At 43.3% G+C, this 18,070-nt stretch overlaps 1 protein-coding gene across 3 annotated transcripts in view; it reads right to left on the reverse strand.

Moving 5' to 3' along the window:
* LOC101279781 (guanine nucleotide-binding protein G(q) subunit alpha) overlaps nt 1–18,070 on the reverse strand; it is a 439,263-nt gene that overhangs the window by 280,874 nt on the left and 140,319 nt on the right. Inside the window, exon 1 of one of the 3 annotated variants that reach the window (XM_004285836.4) lies at nt 9,781–11,227. The exons of the other annotated variants lie outside the window; for them this stretch is intronic. Within the exon in view, the coding sequence (XP_004285884.1) occupies nt 9,781–9,916 (136 nt within the window). The 5' untranslated portion in view covers nt 9,917–11,227. Of the gene's footprint in view, nt 1–9,780; nt 11,228–18,070 lie in introns of those variants that run through there. 3 annotated transcript variants of the gene reach the window in all.

The following is an 18,070-nucleotide window of genomic DNA, read 5'->3' on the forward strand; positions in this document are numbered from 1 at the left end:
TCCCTGGTGGCGCAGTGGTTAAGAATCCGCTTGCCAATGCAGGGGACATGGGTTCGATCCCTGGTCCGGGAAGATCCCACATGTCACGGAGCAACTAAGCCCGTGAGCCACAACGACAGAGCCCACGTGCCTGGAGCCCATGCTCCGCAGCAAGAGAAGCCACCGCAATGAGAAGCCCACGCACCGCAACAAAGAGTAGCCCCCGCTCGCCGCAACTAGAGAAAGCCCGCGCGCAGCAACGAAGACCCAACGCAGCCAATAAATTAATTAATTAATTTAAAAAGTTAAAGCCCCAAGGGAAAAAAAATGAGCATAGTAATGGAAGAAGAAATGGACACAAGTGGTCCATCTAAGGGTTAATTCCAAATCTTTCCTGGAAGGCCATGGAAAAGGGACGGACTGGCTCCAAATACAAAGCAGCCCCCAAAGTGCTCCACCAAGGTGTGTGAGGCACTCGCCGTGCCCAGGCTCAAAGGGCCAACCTGCTCTCCCTGAAAAGGGCAGAAATGTGCTTGAGCAGCTTGCAGGCTAGTGAAAAGCACTGCTTAAGGCCCAATGAAGAAGAATAAGAAGGAGGAGGGGTGAGTCAAAGGCAGCTGCCTGAGGGAGACTAAGAACACACACCCAGGCCTGCGCAGGGCAGCTGAGGAACACTGCGCCTCGTAGGCTCCACCTCCGTGTCTCCTAGGATGTCGTCCTTCCCGCAGGAAGCAAGAGACCCACGCTGATATGACAGGAGGCTTCTGATACCATTCCCCCGCGAAGGCAGTGAAACTATCAGCCGCGTGCCGGGCGGCAGGCGGGGCGGCTCTGGGCACACTTGCTCACCCTCCTCAGGGCTCTCGCCCAGCGCTCTCCGAGCCGCCTGCCTGCGGGGGAAAGAGCGGAGAGCGAGGGCGGCCAGGAGGAGCCCACCAGACCTGGCCGAGCCCCCCAACGTAGCCCATCACTCCTGGAGAGGCTGAGGCTCAGGCCCCTTGTCCAGGGCTGACAGCGGCTAGAAACTGGCTGAGATGGCAACGTCGCAGAGGAAGTTTCAAAGTTCAGACAGCCCTTTAGATTTGGTCCAGTCTCTTCATTCTACGGGTTTCTATAGAAATAGTAAAGGAACAAAGGAGCGAAACACCCGTGGGTTAGTCGCAGGAGGCAGGGCAGGAGTACCCGACTGCCTTTCCGTTACAGGCTTTAGAAAAGATACTCACAGCTACACCAACATGCAGAGCCACAGGAGTATGTCCCAGCCTGCTCAAACTCTCACACAGCCAGTGTGCCGTTGTTTTTGCATGATCTACTGATTTCCAAAAATATATCACAAGAGTTAGAGAGAAAAGAGACTTAAACTCTTAACAAGTACCCTGCCATTCTTTTAAGGGCAAACCAGGAACAAGAATTAAAGTCATCCTGTATTATTAGAACAAGTCACAGGAAATGGGTCAGCTCTTTAGGACAAGAAGAAAATTGCATTTGCCATCCGCGGAAAGAACCTGTAATACAATGAAGGAGTTCTGAAAGGTGCAGTTCCTAAAATATCAATTCTCGTGGCAAGAACGTATCATTGTGTCTTTACCTTAAAAAATAAACTAACCAAAGAACCCTCTCAGACTGGGTATAAAGCAAGCAAAAGCTGCTGCTAATGCCACCCTCCCTGACTATCTGGGATAGAAACACAATTAGAAAGAGATGCTTTAAAGCTCTCAAGTTAAGTGGGGTGAGGATGTTCAAATCATCAAATGAGGAAGATGCGCTATTGCCCAACACAGGCGCACAGCACCTTCTCCCTTTCTAGTACACGCACTGCATCCTATTTTGAAACCCAGTGCCCTGTGATAGATTACCCAGCACAGGCTCGCTAGCTTTCTGCCGGTAACCATGCACCAATCTCAAGTCCCCATCCTCTGGAAAAGGAGAATTTTACATTTTGTTTGATTACAATGTATTCTGTTTTGCAGACCAGGGTGTTACTATAGAAAGTTAATCACCTCCTCAAAGCACATTCTCAAGTGTCTTTCTTTTAATGCATTCAAGCACCCAACTTCCCCTCTCACCAGCTCACCACCACATGATGTTTGAAAGAAGAACCAACTTGGAAGTTCCCTAAATCTTAAAGAAATGCACACACCAGAGAATCTAAGGAACCCCTCCTAGCATTTGGTTAAGAAAGCTGTGAGAGAGAATAAACGGGTGGGTAGGATTCCACAGAAGGGTCTTTTTTTGCGGGGTGGGGGACCTGCAGCAAAAAGCTGGAAGACTGAACAACGGGTGGATGAGACACTGGAGCGTTTCTCTCTAGAAACCACTGGTCAGCTGCAGTCACCAGGAAATAGGTGGAAAACGCCACCCGTCACCCCACAGCCTCTTCCCCAAATGGAAATGTAAAAAACAAACACTAAAACTGAAAAAGATGAAAAAAGTTTTTAAAATGTAAAAAAAGAAGCAAAAGAAAAATTCTACTTCGATTTTTTTACTAAGTGATGGTGATTTTAAAAGGGGGGGGAGGGGCAAATTCTGGAAAGAGGCAATTAATTCATGATTTCAGTTCTCCAAAGGGAAAAAACATGAGGCCATCTCTCAGAAATACGAACATGTTTCTAAACATCACTATTCACTTCCTGTAATAGAGCCAAAAAGTCTCACTCTAGCTGTTTTTCTTTAATTTGTGGATCAATTATTGCTCCCTTCTGTGAAACTGCAGAAATACCATGGCATTACTAACATTCTGGTTCCCGACTGCACCACAATCCATCACACACTTCCCTGAAACAGCTATTTGCTTCCAAAGCAGTCAAACTGCTCACAATCTAAGATTAATCCTGTAATAAAGGTGTGTAGAATTGTCAAATTTCAAAGGACTTGTGTAACAGTTTTCCATTCAAACTGCTGGATAAACTGCTATTGGCTTTTTAACCCGAAACAATTATGAGAACGTTCAACTGAATCATTCTCCTGAGACAATGAATGAGAAGCAGGCATGGAGACAAAGACGACCTCGCCTTTAAAACAGAATTTCTTTAACTGTGTCCCAAGTGGCCCACAAAATGACAAAGAGGCGTGGTAAATGGAGAACAAATCAATGATACCCATTAGAAGAAAGCAAGACATTTAAATTCACTCCCTTCAACTGCTCTTTCTTCTGGGAACCCAGCTGCCCACCCTGCCCCCGCAATGCCTCCTACACCCACAAGTCCCCAGTTACTGAGTCCCCAGTTACAACAGAATGATTGTAAACTGAGCAAGACAAGGTGCTTCGCTGAGCTACAAAGAAACAACGGCCACTATCTTTGCCCTCATGGAGCTTCCACTTTAGTTAGAAACATAGGGCAAGTGGTCATTAACAGTTTCTCATAGTTAAAGGCAAAAAACGATATGCTTGCTCCAAGGAAATAATATATATCACTCAGGAGTTCAAGATCTCAAGACCGTCTGCTCTCCCCAGTTGTGTAATCCCCGGAAAGCGTCTAGAATGGCCTTCAGATTATTTTGTCTTTTTCTTTGTATTAAGAGCCAATAGAAAAGCCAAAACCAGGAAGGATAATACTCAGAAGGACATGTCAGGCTGAGGGCATCAACTGTAAAACAACCAGAACTGTGAAAAGTGCTTGTAGTCTTTCCTGCTGGCAAATAAGAAACAGTGAGTGTCTCACGTACATTATTTTACACAGAGTAGGTGCTTAATATTTGTTCATTTGATCAGCATTCTATATACAACTGTTCTTTCTTATGGTATGTCTGGTAAAAAATTTAGAGGAAATATTTATTTTCCAAAAACTGGCAAGTGTTTGCTGAATAAATGAATTTGAAATATCTTGATAACTTTATTTTTAAATAATACTAATTTTGTTCTTAAAATTGAAACATGAGGCTCTTAACAAAATATTCTGCACTGATTTCAGAAATTATGGCTAGGTATAAAGGTCAACCCCAGAAGCTACTTAGCAAATTCAGTCTTTGGTTCTCAACACTGCAATATGGATGTTTATTTTGTTTGTAATAAAGTCCAGATTCATGACCACCTAGGATTTATGAACTCATTTGCGACAGCATGTTTAGGTCCTTTTTTTCCTTTTTACTACATGTTAGATGAGAAATCAGACAGGTTTTTTACATATCAGTAAGGTAACAAATCATAGGTGATTGTTGAACAACTTCCTATAATTTTATTAGTAACAGCTGTTCACATAAAATAGAGTTTGGGTCTGAGAATAGCTCTTTCTTTAATGTTACTCCATTCGGCAGAACAAGAGAAAACATTCACTGTTTACTGTAGTCAGTTATTGCCACAGATTTAATTACCAACAATCACACATTTTACCTTCTACTGCTATTTCACACTTCCCTAGGATTAATTCTGCAGAGATCTTAACATTGCTTAAAAGTTTCCCTTTGAAAAAAAATGTCACTACCCTCCCCTTCAACCAGAAAATTAGACTTTAAATTTGCTGCTACAAATACTTGTATTTCCCTCAACCCAAAAGAGAGAGTCTGGAGAAAACACATTCTTTCCACCTTCTCAGTGAGAAAGCAATCCTAACCTTCTTAAAATGGCTTCTCTCTCTTGCAAGATGTACCCTTTGAGGTCCCTATTTTTCCTCTACAACACCCAATCCACAGTTCCATTAATACCAAAAGAACTAATAACCTAAAAGAAAAACTAATATGAATGCTGGAATCAAAATCATCCTTGGCAAATCTCGTTCATTTCTTTTCAAGTGTAAGTTTGCCTGGATCATGAAGAAAAATGTGTTCTTTTCTGCTAAGTTTAGCATAGCACGCAGCCTCACAACTGCAGAAGCTGTTTCAGGTCCTTAAAAATTCATCTGTAATAAAAATCATAACTATATTTAATAGGCATCTCTGAAAATTGAACATAAGCCATCTCTTATAAGGTACAGCTAGGTTGTTTGATTTTTTTTAATGAAAAAGAGGCTATAAAATTTATCTGTAATAAACAAAATGGCCACTAAATTATTCTTCTGGTTCTCCTTCCTAAGCCTACCTAAAAATATGTGAACAGATACATACGGGATCACTTCACTGTTCAGTAGGGTTTTAATTTGCGCCCAAAATTCCCATAAGAAGAAACAATACGTAAGTACAAGTACGAGATTGACAGTTATATGGCAGATCTAGACAATGAATCTACGTGGTTCAATGCAAAAATCTTACTCTGAATGCCTTGTTATATAGTCAGAGCTACAGTTTTGGTTTTTATGAGGGATGCTGCCACTTCACTCTTCAGATACAAACTATAAGTACTTTGTTTCCAAAAAAATAAAATGAAGAAAAAAAGGAAACACATCCAAACAAATCCTGACATTTAGAAACATATTCAACACTTGCAAAGCTAAAAAAGTAGCAGAAAGAAAACCAGCTGGTCTTAAAGCAGCCTCATAAACACTGTATTATGGTATTTCCAGGGAGCTTCTGTTATTAGGGCTGCTCAGAAGGAAGCTTTCCTTCTGCGGCTCTGAGGAGCCATCCTAGAGAGCCACTAACCTCTAGGTTAATTCGGGCATCAACATCCTCATCCTTCCCCTAGCAACTCTACAGAGGGGTAACGGGGTGGGTGCTTTTACCGAGACCTGCATGCATGAGCTCTCCACACAGTCTAACTCTGTCAGAGCACTTCCAGCCTTCCAGGTGTCTTCTGCTCTGTAACTGTTCAGTTTTCAGTACAAATGTACATCGCTCAAATTAAAAACGTTCTTTCTGCAATTCTTAAAATTTAATCGTTGCGGTTCTCCTCATGTAACTATATATAGGTAAATTGTAAAAATCTGTTCGCTCACCACCTGTACTCTAGAGAATTTAAAAATTCACTCTGTTGAGTGTATCATGGGGAAAAGTATATGGCAAAAAAGATGAGAGGGTTAAACTAGCTTCTATACAAAAAAAATAATCAAGACATGGTATGGTTTCTTTTTTTTTTCCTGTAAACTTTCATATTTTAAGTGTGACTGTTATCATTCCCAAATGCACCCAGCACAGAACTGTAATACATGGTTCAATATGTGATGTAACATCTTACATTAACACTTCCTATCCTGGAATGCATTTGTATTTAATTGGCTCAAAGAGTTACATATAATTTTTTTTAAAAGATCATGATTTTCTCTGCCACAGAATAAAAACATTACATTTCCCCATGTCTCTATAATGTCTTCATTGCTTTATGGTCCCAATTTCTATTAGGAGGGTTACAAATAAGTTTACTTACTCAACAAATACTTATTGAGACCATTCTATGAATTAGAGATTGTGCCAGAAGCTGGGATTTAATAGTGAACAATAATAGAATCAGTCCTCAGTCCCTACTCTCCTAAGCTTCCAGTCTAGAATAGAAAGAAAATCTCCAATCACATATGTAATTCAGTTAGAAGAGGAAGAACATACATTCTTTCATCTAAAACGGGCCTAAACTTTGCCTCTTCAATAGGTGGAATCCAATCAATAAAAAAAGGTTTGCTAAATTTTTCTATCAGATGACTAAGATCTGAAGAGTAAAGATTTCTAAAACATGTAAAGTAAGAACAGGTTAATGGGGGGAAAAAATGTGTCTTCAAGGAACTGAAAATTTCAACATGAATATCCTTGACCGGAAGCAGGCATTCAAGGCCACTTGTTTCATACAGACTTAAAGACACATTATATTAAATAGTGTGACCTATGTACCACCAAATAATTAGTTAATATTTGTAAGTATTAATTAAAGGAAACAATGTGCATTACATCTAGGAAGTATATAAAAACTTAAAATATTCTCTTTGCGTATCTATGTAGAAAACAAACAGTTTTCTTTGAGGTGTCTAAGAAAATAAACACTATATAAATGAATTTAGAAAATGAATAAAGAAAACAAGAATTCAGAATTTAATATGCTATTTTATGGTAGTAGGTTTCTGGGTTCGTTTTTTAAAAACAATAAATATCAAAATGTATAAGTACTGTAGAATTTGGAACATATCGGCATAATTGCTGGATAGGTATCAAGGCAGCCCAAATTTTACTGCCATACTTTCATCTAGGCAGGTAACCACTATTTTCTCTTTCTAATTTCTCCGTAGTATAAAATTAACTAATTAATTTTATATTTTGCAAGGGGCCCCTGCCAAATAAATCCATTAAAATGGTGTCACACGTTGAACTACAATTTACTTTGAAAATAATTTTACACTGAATTGCATTTAAATATAAGGGTGATTCCTCAATTTAAATAAAGTAGTTAAAAATACTGGTAAACCTTTTGATGGGCATCATTTACATGAATGAACACTGAGTGCAAAGCAGCATCAAAGCAGCACATCATCAGGCATTGCTCAGAAGGAAACCCTCCCCAATACCTTCCCTGGTTCAAATCAACCATCACTTCTCTCCGGGACTCAAAAATTACAAGCACACACACAAATCTACACTTAGTATATGGCACTGACTATATAAATCGTGTAGGTACTGCAGTAGTTATGTTACAAAAGCAACATACCTAGAACATGAAGCTGTAGCAAATCTTACATGATGTCTAGGGATTGAGTTTCTAACAAAAAGTTGTATAGTTTTAAAATGCTAATAAATGTAGATGTTAAACTGATGTCATATTTTTCTACCACTTCTAATAGGCCATACTTGGGGGCTGGGGTGGGGCTGTATTTAATCCTACTCGAAAATCTAATAAGAAGGGGAGAAAAAAAGTTCTCCACACCACCATTTTAGCAGTAAACTGTTTTAATTTTTTTCCTCATAAAATTATCTCCCAGTTCATTTTTTAAAGCAAAATATGTTTGTTTGTTTGTTTAAAAAAGCACAATATGTTACTTAAGTCCAGTCTGTAATTAAGTGTCCATCTACGGGCATTTCTCCCAAAGTCCTCCTCCTAGACATTCAAACCTAGGCCCTCAGACAGACAAATCCCCTGAGCTCTAACTCACAGCTGCTAGGAACCCAGAGCTGCCACATTTCAGGCAATGGGGTTGGCCTGAGAGACCTCAAATGCCCTATTCACAGCTAAACAGAAACAAATAAAGACTGTACACAGGGCAAAAGAAAACAAAAAAACATCCTTAAGTCTCTCTAAAACACACGCTTTTCCCCTTAATCATGCATTAAACTCCATACATTTCTCTTGCCCCCTCTATTTTCTTCTCAATCTTGAGAATTCAGAAAGCATTCAACTACACCTTTTCAGCCATTAGAAGTAGCTCAAAATGAGAATAAAAAATAAAAAGATCTTCCTTTTCCAATTGCAGTTTTCCCCTTCCCTGGCTTCATTCCCTGAAGTCCACCCCTCTTATCCAGGGTTTGCCTTCTGTTCTTTATAAACATGTGCACATTTACCTAATCTGGTTTCAAAATGAAGACATTAAGCAGGGCATGTGAGTTAACCATTTGTAACTATTTGTAATCACTGTATTTTGTTCCTTCTTGTAAATGACCCAGTACATAAGCAGTTCAGTCCCAAAGGCAATTGGTTCCTCGAACCAGGAGATGGAAAGTTCAAGATAAGAAAGAAAATGCATGCTTCTCAAATCAGAATTGACAATATTTTCTTCCAGAAATGTCTGAGAAGTCTATTCATCATACACGCAAATATCCAGAACACGAGTGCAGACATTTTTCAGGCCTGTTACTGCAAAGCCGTTTGTTCTTCCTACCACAATAGCTCAGAGTTATGTCGCGCTGGCCTGAACGTTGATTCTGAACATTCTCTCAGAGATAATAATCAATAAAATTCCTAGTTCAGAAATGGCATTTTCTTGCTAACTTAATGTTAAGACAGAATGTTGGGTTATTTTGTAGAGATTAAAGGGAAATTTTTGCTGTTCACTTCCCGTTTTCCTTCTAGCCCAGATTCCAAAGATATTAAAATGCTGTCCGCTTTAAACAAAAGGTTTCTATTTGCTTCCATGAGAGTAATTGAGGCTGTACTGGTAACTATTGTGAATTCAGGTCTACATCTGGGTTGCCTCATTAAACAAAAGATACCCATCGCTGTCAACAACCATACAGCACAACCCTCCCATATCCCTCATCTTTATCTGGAAGGAATGGTGGAGAAACACGCCTGTCACCATTAAGAAACTCTTCTGGGTCCCTCCTTTTGGTGGTCTGGTGGTTAGAGAACAGCACTCGTGTGACACATTTGGGCTTGCCTCCCCGCCCCGCGAATACACAAGCCCGCTTTCTTCGGAGAGCCAACCACTCGGCTCCCTCCTCATCGCTCCTCGGAGAACCCAGTCGCGAGTCAGCCCACCGTTCTACCATTCGCTCCCGACCCCGGAAAGCACTGATAATGGATGCACACAGGCCACCCCACCGGACGCCATCCCCCAACGTGGCTCCGCTCGCCACCCTCGGGCCACACATACGCACAGCTTCCCACTCCACCACCCCACGGGGCGCCGCGGCCACGACACTGGAAGTTCAACCCCCCTGCCCACCTTCCCACCCCCGCGCCTCTCCCCGAAGCAATGTGTCATTGAGCAAATTGCAGAAGCACCGCAGACAAATGCGCACCCCCGAGTGCACAGCCCTTAGGGATACCGAAAGGCACAAGCCGAGGCCCTGAGCAGAGCAACCCCGACCCCTCTGCGCGCGCGCGCGCGTCTCTGTGTACGCGCGCGCGCGCGCCCAAGAGGGTGCGGGTAGGGGCCGGGGACGCGCCCGGGGAGGGCAGGGGCGAGCCGCGGGCGGCCGGGGGCCGGGGCCACGGTCCCGGGGAGCTGAGGGTGGTGGGTAGGAGGCGCAGGTCCGGCGGGAGGGCCCGCGGCGGCCGGCTCCGGCTGTACTCACCGAGCAGCAGCAGCTTGAGCTCCCGGCGGGCGTCCCGCTTGTCCCTGCGGAGCTGCCGCTCAATCTCGTCGTTGATCCGCCGGGCTTCCTTAGCCTCCTCGCTCAGGCAGCACGCCATGATGGACTCCAGAGTCATTCTTCCAAAGTGCCTCCGCTGCAGCCCCGCCGGCACCCCCTGCTCACACGCGCGCACACACACCCTCCCGCCCTCGCTCCCCCGAGGCAGCGGTGGCCGCCGAGCCCCCGCCGCCCGGGCGCGCGTCCGGGATGAGCTCGGGGAACCGCCGCGGGGGCCGCGGCCAGGGCAGGGGCCACTAGGTGGGCCGGGGGTGCGGCGGGAGCTGGCGGCTCGAGCCGCCGGGAGGAGCGAGGCGGACGCGGGAGGCGGCCGCGGGCGCTGGCTCGGGGGGCGCACTGGGGAAGGCCGCCGCGCCCGGCCTCGCTCAGACGCCCGCGCCTCCTTCCCCGGGAACGGGCGGCCCGCCTCGCCCCCCGCGCCGCCGCCGCCGCCGCCGCGGCTCCCCTAAGCCGTGCGCCCGGCGGCGAGAGCACATCCACCGGGGCGTCCCCGCAGCGAGCGACCGCCGACGGCTCCCTGCGCCCGGCGCGCTCGCTCCTCGCCGCCGCCTGACAACGGCTCCCGGGCGCCCTCGGCCCTGCCCGCGCCCACCGCCCGGCTCGCGCGCAAACCCGACTCGCCGGCCCGCCCGCCCGGCCGCCGCGCGCTCCTTCGCCTCCGCCTCCGCCTCCGCCAGACGCCCACCCCCGGCCCGGATTGCCTGCCGCGGAGCGGCTGCTCAGTGCTCGCCCTCCCCCTCGCCACACACACACATTTTCTTCTTTCTCTGAACTGGAGCACAGATCCGGGAGGGAGGCGGCGGCGGCGGCGGCAGAAGGAGGAGGAGGAGGAGGGAGGGGATGGGCGTGGGAGGAGGGGAGCGGGAGGCGGAGCCGCCGGCCCCTCCTGAAAGGTTTTCCTGGGCTCGCAGCCGCCGCGGCGCGCCTCCAAGTGCGGCTCTCCCCTCGCTAGCGCAGCTCCCGCTCCCGCGCCCTAGGTCTGGCCCACCGGCTCAGCGGTCACGGCCACCCCCGGCGGGGGGCGGGGCCGGGTCGCTGAGGCGCAGCCGGGGCCGCCGCCAACCTGCAGCTGCCGGTTGGCCGCCCGGGCGTGGTAAAGCGGGAATATGGCGGCCTCCGCCTGCCAGCTGCCCACTGGCCCCGGAACGCGGCCGCGGCTCCTCCGAAAAGGCGGGGATTTCGGCCCAGTAAGCCCCCCACTGGCCGGCGCCGTGAACACCCTGTCCGGCTCCCCCGAAGACGGCCTCGGCGCTCACGCCCCCGGCTCCGGGGCAGCGCGGATCAACTCCGCCGGGCGGCTCTTGCCCAGTTCGGTGTTCTTTCCCGTTCCTATTTCTAAAACGCCATTTGGTTAGAAAGTATCTCGCGTCACCTCTGACCCCAGTTCTGTCGTAGCAAATAAGATCCACTCAATCGTGGAGTGTGACTGGAGAAGAGAAGGAACTGTCACTGTCTCGCGGAGGGAGGACGGGGGAGATTTAACAGGAGAAACTGTCCACAAAGTAACTGGAGATAGAAATCTAAATCCTGAGCAGAAAAATGAAGCGGCCCAGTTTCCAAGAGTCTCCTGATAGCTTCCAACTTTTCATGCCATTGAAGTTGTTTTTGTTTTGTTTTTGTACAAGCTCTCCTCTTGTTTTTGAGAAAGGCACACGATGTTTAACAGACAAGTAATCGACTTCACCATTCTAGACCGAGATGGAATTATGACTTCTGGGAAAATGCAAAGTAATGTGAAATAAAAGAAATGGAAAGAATAAAAGAGGAAAATGGGAAAACCAGGATCTCTCCAGCAAAATGCCATTCTAGTATTTTGTTTTTCCACTTTCGATTGAGGCAGTTTACTTTAAATGTTGTTTGCTTATTTTGTTGTAACATGTGTCTGATAAATGGCCAGAAAAACTCCTTGCTCGTTCAAGTTTTATTTGATCTAATAGCTACAAGAGGTGAAACTCACACTGCTTTCTGCCTTAATGGAGGCTCAGGTCTTCAGAGTAAATTGTATCTTAAGAAGGGAATCCCTTTTTCACATTTTATGTTTTCTCTGAGATGTCTCTAGTGCAACCTCCTGATCCAGAATGTAAAGTGAGGGCATGACTCTACTATTGCTATAGGTCAAGAGTGCACATAGGATTCCTGGATGATGGGTGTGCGACTGCCTTCTTTCATTTGCCATTACTTCCACCCCTTGACACACACACACACACACACACACACACACCACGACTTAGATCAAACAAGTCATCCAGACATAAGATCTATATTTTAGGCTCCCCTTTTAAAAGGATATTTGGCCTAGAAAATGCAGTTATCCCTTAGTTGAATCCAAGGATGCAGAACCTGTGGATAAGGAGGGCCGACTGTAATTAAATTTCACCTTGGCCAGGAAAGCAGAAAGGACAAACTTCACCCCCTTTATGTGAACGCTGTGAAATCAAAATTTAAAATTAAGTGACTAATGAAGTTAAAGACTGAAATTCAATATGCCAAAATATTAAATGGCTTCAAGGGAAAAACTTAATTATAAGTTTGCATCCTCTCAAATATGTCTATACATGAATTGCAGAGAGATACAAAACATCAGAAAAATAACAGAAAGCTTCAAATAAGTGTCTGGTTTCCTTGCCAAGGATCCTCTGAGATTTTTGAAAATGTCTCCCAAACTATGCTATTAAGCTATCAGGTACTCCATTTTGACTGAATTGACCTAATATATTTATTTATTTTTATTTTTATTTTTATTTTTATTTATATATTTGGCTGTACCGGGTCTTAGTTGCGGCACACAGCATCTTTAGTTGCAGCATGTGAACTCTTAGTTGCGGCATGTGGGATCTAGTTCCCTGACCAGGGATCAAACCAGGCCCCCTGCATTAGGAGCGTGGAGTCTTAGCCACTGGACCACCAGGGAAGTCCCTGACCTACTTTTTGACGAAAGGAATTAAATTCTTTCAACACATTGTAGAACAAGAAAAGTCTGTTTTGTCACCCCTATATGCCTAGCATCAGGGACACTCCTTGGCACTTGGTAGATATTTGAATGGATTAGACAAATCAGTAGGAGGATGTTCCTTCAAGTATTGGGAAGAAATCAGGATGTAAGGAAAACCAACACTCTACAGCGATAAAGTCATATATGAGTGTCAATACGGAAACAGGAAACTTTCAAGTCTGAGCCCAGATCTACTCAGAAACCTTTGCATATGTATCTGGAAAGCATTTGCCAAGAAAACATTCATACAACCTAAGTCAAACGAACAAAATCCATGTAGAAACTACTGAAGTTGTTGACCATGTTCTAGAAGCAAATATGCTAAATATTCAACTAAACATGGATCATGTTACAAAGTCCCAGTTCATTAAATCAACAAACTTATTCATTGCCTACCATATGTAAACAACTAAGGTGAAAATGCAAGAGAGATACTAAGATGAATAAAATATGGTCAGTCCTTGCCCTCAATAGGCTTAACGTCTTAGGGCTCTGAACAGCTATAATAAAAGAAAATGAAATCAATTTGTATTAAAGTTGGGATACAAGTAAAATATAAAGGTATAAAAAGGAAGGAATCATTCATTCTGTTCAGGAGAACTGAAGACTTCACAGGAAAGGGGACATTTGGAATGAATAGGTTTTCGATAAATATGTATCTACACCACTTAAGAGGAAATCAGCAATTTCAAATCACCCCCAAACAGACAGTGAGATGATAAACCATTTCGAGAATTCAAGGGCAATTACTAGATAACTGAAAAGCAAACCACAAAACCTTAGGAGCAGTGAACACCAGAGGAAAATGGAAAGACTATCACCTCTTCTGTGACATCCTACCTCCACTGTCATGTCATCCTGTCCTTTGGGTACTGGCAAAGAAAAACATTCAAAGGCATAGTTCAGTCTCCAGGAGTGATCCTAGGGTCAAAGAGAGTAAAGGTCACAGCCACACTCTTGTAAAAGATGCTTGGGGGGAAGGAAAAGCCTGCACTTCTCTTGTTCCCAGAGTCACTTAGCATGGCTGCTTCACACCATGCACTGCACCACTATAATACCACTGTAATTATCTATTTCTCTCTCTCTCTCTCTCTCTCTTTCCCGAGATGAGGAGCTGCTTGAGAGCAGGGACCTTGTCTTTCATAACTGTTTTCAGTGCACCCAAAAGAGTGCCTAGCCTAGAATGGATAGTAAGTGATGAATAAACACAAGAATACAAAACCTACATCAACAACAAACACACTCGCAGACTGCCTGTCCCAGGCCGTGCACTATGCCAGATGGCTGAGGCATACAAAGCCCTTAAAGGTTTAATAATCTATTTGGGCAGGCAGTCTGCATGCATAAAACAACAATGTGAAATGAGAAGCACTGGCTGCTAAGCTACAGTATAGAGAATGAATTGCTAGAGGAGTTTGGAAGAAGGAGCAGTTAGTCAAGCCACCATGCAAAGCAACCTGAAGGAGTATGGGTAGGCACACAATGGTCACCTGAAAGATCAATTAGAAGTCAGCCTAAAACATTGCATATCCTACAAGAGCTGGGAAAGAGCTGCTCTGGGCAGAGGTTGCTGGCACAGCAGGCTGGCCAAGGAATAAAGTGGCCTTGCTTTTGAGGAAGGCAGGCAAGCAGGCCCTGGGAGACTCAGAGAGCTATAAATGGCGCCACCTAGAGGACATTTCTCAAATCAGCAGAAATATTATGATTTTTTGATGAAATAAAGAGGGTTTATCATGTTGAAGATGAAAAACATGAAAAAAAGAATACTTTCTTCTGAAAGAGAAGATACCCACACTGCAAAGCCACCAAACAGATATTGTAGATGAAGCAGAATACCTCAGTGACATCTTCCCATTACCACCTTTAGTAATGCATACAAGTAATCCTCTGCCTCTAATCAAATGTACCTATTTTGTGCTTATCCAAGGTTAGCATTATCACAGGCGGCATTGTACCTCACAATGTGAAGACCATCAAAGTTCCACTGCACTGGAAGGCGCTACAAGACGGGCCATATGGGAGCCATTTTTAAGCTGAGTAGACCATGTTTCAGCCAGAAAAGAATAAGCAAATGAATTAATGTGTACTAAAATCAGATTGTGAGGTATCAGATCACCGAAAATCATGATCAAAATCCTTTTTGTACCCAAATGGTCAACAATGACTTAGCTAGTATAGGAGCTTCCTTCCTGCCCCAGAGTTACTACAAGTTGGAGCCATCTGTTCCCCAAGACTCCCTGGCTATGCTGGACTCTCCTGCCTAAGACCAAGGTTGCAAACTCGGTGGTCTCTGAGCTGCAGAAGGGTTGCTTTAGACTCAACGGTGCTAATGCAAAAACTGAATTAGCTGTCAGAACTTAAACATCAAATGATTCACACAGAAATCTGGATTTTAGTTCCTGGTCAAGATCTGGCAATTCCACGCCCATATTCCCAGCTGGCAACGTTTTCCACCACCTGCTTTACTCCTCATTGCTGTAAAACCTAAACCAGTTTAAATGCCACATTATAGGAATGGGCTGTACCTGTGGGTATCTCAGGAGGGCCCTGGAAGGCAGTTAGCAGGGTGAGGATTGGGTTTTAGAATTAATCAGGTAGTTGATGGAGGCAATTGATTTCCTTCCCATTCTTTGTTACAATGTTTTTAAATCAAATAATCATCTATCCCATTACACTCATCTCCCTTTGATGATTTCTTATGCAAACCTCAATAATGACGCAGATCTTTGTCTATTTTGTTCACTCCTGAACCCAGCACCTAGAACAGGGCCTGGGATGTAGTATCAATAGATTCTTAATAAACATTTGTTGAATGAATGAAAAAGAGACCCTCCAGTCAAAGAGGCCACATATTGGCCCCGTGGCTGTCTGCCGATTTTTCCTTAGCCAGATGGTACCCACCAAAGCTTGGCTCCCTCTGTAAAACATTCCTTGGCCCTGTGCTTCAAGATCTTGCCTCAAATGGGTTCGCCAAGGAAAATTAGCCACACTAGGGTATCAAGAAAGCTGAAGATGAAACACTGTTGTTCAAAACCCAGATGGAAACATGTATTAATTCCATGTAAATCAATTTTATAGGAAAGTTGATATTCCTATCACAAATTCATTTCCAGTAATGAGCATGTTATATATTGGAGATCATGACACAATATATAGTCAGAGTTGTTAATTACGCAATGTGTGATAAATTAATGAAACACAGTACACGTTGACGAAAAATACATAATTAAAGTATCTGTTGTGCTGCCTTCTCAGTAATTGAAATGGTCTTAATCATAACCTTTCAATTAGTTACTATCCTTGTAAATTTTTCAATCCGCCATTCTGAATTTTACCAAGATGTTGGGAAGCTAATGGCTTTTCAGTCTTAAATAGGAATATAAAATATCTCTTCCAGACCACAAAATTAGATATAAAGGTATCTCTCTTGCTCATTTTTCCTTTCTTTTTCTATCTCTTAAGCCTACCAAAATCTATTTGAGCCACAAAAATTTCCAAAGGCCTCTTCCAAATTTGCCAGTGTAATTCCATCTTTCCATCCTTATACAAATTCCCTTTTTGTGGGTCTGTGTGGTCAAATTTTTTAAAATTATAGTTGATTTACAATGTCGTCTTAGTTTTAGGTATACAGCAAAGTGATTCAGATATATATATATTCTTTTTCAGATGATAGATTTTCCATTATAGGTTATTAATATTACAAGATATTAAATATAGTTCCCTGTGCTATACAGTAGGTCCTTGTGTATCTATTTCATATATAGTACTGTGTATCTGTTAATCTCAGACTCCTAATTTATCCCTCCCCACCCTTTCCCCTTTGGTAACCATAAGTTTGTCTTCTATGTCTGTGAGTCTATTTCTGTTTTGTAAATAAGTTCATTTGTATCATTTTTTTTAGATTCCACATATAAGTGATATCATATGTTATTTCTTTCTCTATCTGACTCACTTCACTTACTAAGTAATCCCTAGGTCCATCCATGTTGCTGCAAATGGCATTATTTCATTCTTTTTTATGGCTAATATTCCATTGTGTGTGTGTTTATATATATATATATATATATATATATATATATATTTTTATATATATATATGCTATGAAGTTTGGGGTGCATGTATCTTTTTGAATTAAAGTTTTCTCTGGATATATGCCCAGAAGTGGGATTGCAGGAACATCCATACTGTTTTCCATAGTGGCTGCACAAATTTACATTCCCACCCAAAGTGTAGGAGGGTTCCCTTTTCTCTGCACCCTCTCCAGCATTTGGTATTTGTAGACTTTTTAAATGATGGCCATTCTGACTGGTGTGAGGTGATACCTCACTGTAGTTCTGATTTGCATTTCTCTAATACTTAGTGATGTTGAGCATCTTTTCATGTGCCTGTTGGCCATCTGTATGTTTTCTTTGGAGAAATGTCTATTTAGGTCTTCTGCCCATTTTTCCACTGGGTTGTGGGGTTTTTTTGTTGTTATTGAATTGTAGGAGCTGTCTGTATATTTTGGAAATTAATCTCCTGTTGGTCTCATCATTTGCAAACATTTTCTCCCAGTCCATAGGATGTCTTTTTGTTTTGTTTATGGTTTCCTTTGCTGTGCAAAAGCTTATAAGTTTGATTAGGTCCCACTGGCCTTATACAAATTCTTAAGAGCTGATTTGGGTTAAGTACTTTCAACTGTATGGAATGGGACCTAGGATAGAGTGAAGTGAGGAGATTTTGTTCGCTGGAGGCTCCAATATGGCTTGGCAGAGAACTACTGGTGATCCTCCCTTTATTAAAAAAAAAATTTTTTTAATGTAGAATCTTTTTTTTTAATTTAAAGTACTTATTAATATGTTTATTTTAAATTTTTATAATTTGTTCTTCATGGATTTTTGTATTAATTTTTTAAAATATTGACTTAAGTATTATGTATCTTGATTGCTGAGGTTTTTGGTGCTGTCTTAAATTTTGCACCCAAGACAAATGCCTCACTTGCCTTACCCTATCCTGGCCCTGGTATGGAAGTTATACATGAATTGGCATACAAGTGGAGATTGTCACTCCAGGGAAGGAGTGAGCTGTGGAAGATTATCTATTCTTTACAACTTAAAAATATCCATGATTTCTGCCTGTGGAATTGGAACAAAAAAACTGGGTTGAAAAGCCACTGATTGTCCAAATGGAAGAAGTAGAAGCTTCCACAGCCTCCACTAAAACACATGGTATCAGGAAAAT

Source organism: Orcinus orca, chromosome 6 (genome assembly GCF_937001465.1).
Source record: "Orcinus orca chromosome 6, mOrcOrc1.1, whole genome shotgun sequence".
Lineage (NCBI taxonomy): Eukaryota > Metazoa > Chordata > Mammalia > Artiodactyla > Delphinidae > Orcinus > Orcinus orca.